At 44.4% G+C, this 1,508-nt stretch overlaps 1 protein-coding gene across 1 annotated transcript; it reads left to right on the top strand.

Moving 5' to 3' along the window:
• Positions 1–315: 315 nt before the first annotated feature.
• On the top strand, positions 316–792 carry LOC104269508 (histone H2B 1/2/3/4/6-like). Its single transcript, XM_009869391.1, has one exon. The coding sequence runs from the start codon at positions 339–341 to the stop codon at positions 717–719; it is 381 nt and encodes a 126-aa protein (XP_009867693.1). The 5' UTR covers positions 316–338; the 3' UTR covers positions 720–792.
• The last annotated feature ends 716 nt before the right edge of the window (positions 793–1,508 follow it).

Genomic DNA, 1,508 nt, shown 5'->3' on the forward strand with positions numbered 1-1,508 from the left:
TCGCTTCTAAAGGCAATCACCAGCACAACGGAGCTACCTACTAGTGCTCCCCAGCTATAGCCTCGCTTAGTCACCTCGCCCCTTCGCTGATAGGCTGAGAAGTAGGTCTCCTCGCAGCAGCCAATCAGAATTTGGATCCAATTTCGACCAATAGAAAGCGGTAGTAAGAGAGTTGTGGTGCACGGTTGTGTTCTGACCAATGAAAGTCTTCAGGAGGAATTCTGCTCATTTGCATAAGAGATGTATAAATAGGTGGTACGGGGCCACTTGGCGTTAGTTACTGCTGCAGTAGCGTGCGAGTGTGTAGAGGTGACTGTGAGAGAGGTGTGTTTGCAATCATGCCTGAGCCGGCTAAGTCCGCCCCTGCGCCTAAGAAGGGCTCTAAGAAGGCGGTGACCAAGACGCAGAAGACGGGCGACAAGAAGCGCAAGAAGAGCCGTAAGGAGAGCTACTCGATCTACGTGTACAAGGTGCTGAAGCAGGTCCACCCCGACACGGGTATCTCGTCCAAGGCCATGGGCATCATGAACTCGTTCGTCAACGACATTTTTGAGCGCATCGCCGGCGAGGCGTCGCGCCTGGCGCACTACAACAAGCGCTCGACCATCACCTCGCGGGAGATCCAGACGGCCGTGCGGCTCCTGCTGCCCGGCGAGCTGGCCAAGCACGCCGTGTCCGAGGGCACTAAGGCTGTCACCAAGTACACCAGCTCCAAGTAGAGCGCCTCGGACCGACAATTTTAACCCAAAGGCTCTTTTAAGAGCCACCTATTTTCTCATTAAAAGGGCTGTACATTCAAATGAGAAAACAAGGTTTTAATTCGTTAACGTAAGTGCTTATTTACATTCGTTTATAAAGTCCCACTTAATTTCGATAAAATGTTGCTCTCAGTTTTTACGTATTGAGGATCACAATCTTTATCTGGTCAGCATATTGTACTTCAGTTAAAGTGGTTACTATTTAATTTTTATTTCTAGGTGATACTCTACCTAATTTTACTTACTATTACAGTTCTAACGTGCTATATATATCTTTTGCAATACGTTTCTATTTAAGACTATGTGGTGTGCTGTAAATTGAGGGTGAAACAAAGCTGCCATTTTCTAATCGGGGAAGGATTGAAATCATTACTAGGGGAAGCTTCCACATACTTCGTTGTAGCTGCTATCACAACATACCACTTGATGGTGCTCAAGTGGGTTTTTTTTTGTGTGTTTTGGGGAAGTGATGTTTTGGGTGGTTTTTTTTTTTTGTACAAATGAGTTGTCTGCGGTGCATTGTACTGTAAAAGAAGTTATTTATTACTAGTGATATTTAGCTTATTAACTTTACTGCTAGCACAGTGATTAATACAACACAGAAGTCCTTTCTAAAAGTTACCTTCAGCAATTTTCTTAATACTTCCGTGCATGTAATTTTTACACTAACTTGCATAGCTTCTCACTACAACTTCTTTAGGTAGGGAATATACCCTTTTAATCAAAGACAAAGTGAAGGTTAACGTTATT

This window comes from Apaloderma vittatum, unplaced genomic scaffold, assembly GCF_000703405.1.
Source record: "Apaloderma vittatum isolate BGI_N311 unplaced genomic scaffold, ASM70340v1 scaffold38555, whole genome shotgun sequence".
Taxonomy (NCBI): domain Eukaryota; kingdom Metazoa; phylum Chordata; class Aves; order Trogoniformes; family Trogonidae; genus Apaloderma; species Apaloderma vittatum.

What these genes read in the sequence shown, in the direction of transcription:
- LOC104269508 (XM_009869391.1), top strand. Translation starts at nt 339, where the DNA reads ATGCCTGAGCCGGCTAAGTCCGCCCCTGCGCCTAAGAAGGGCTCTAAG.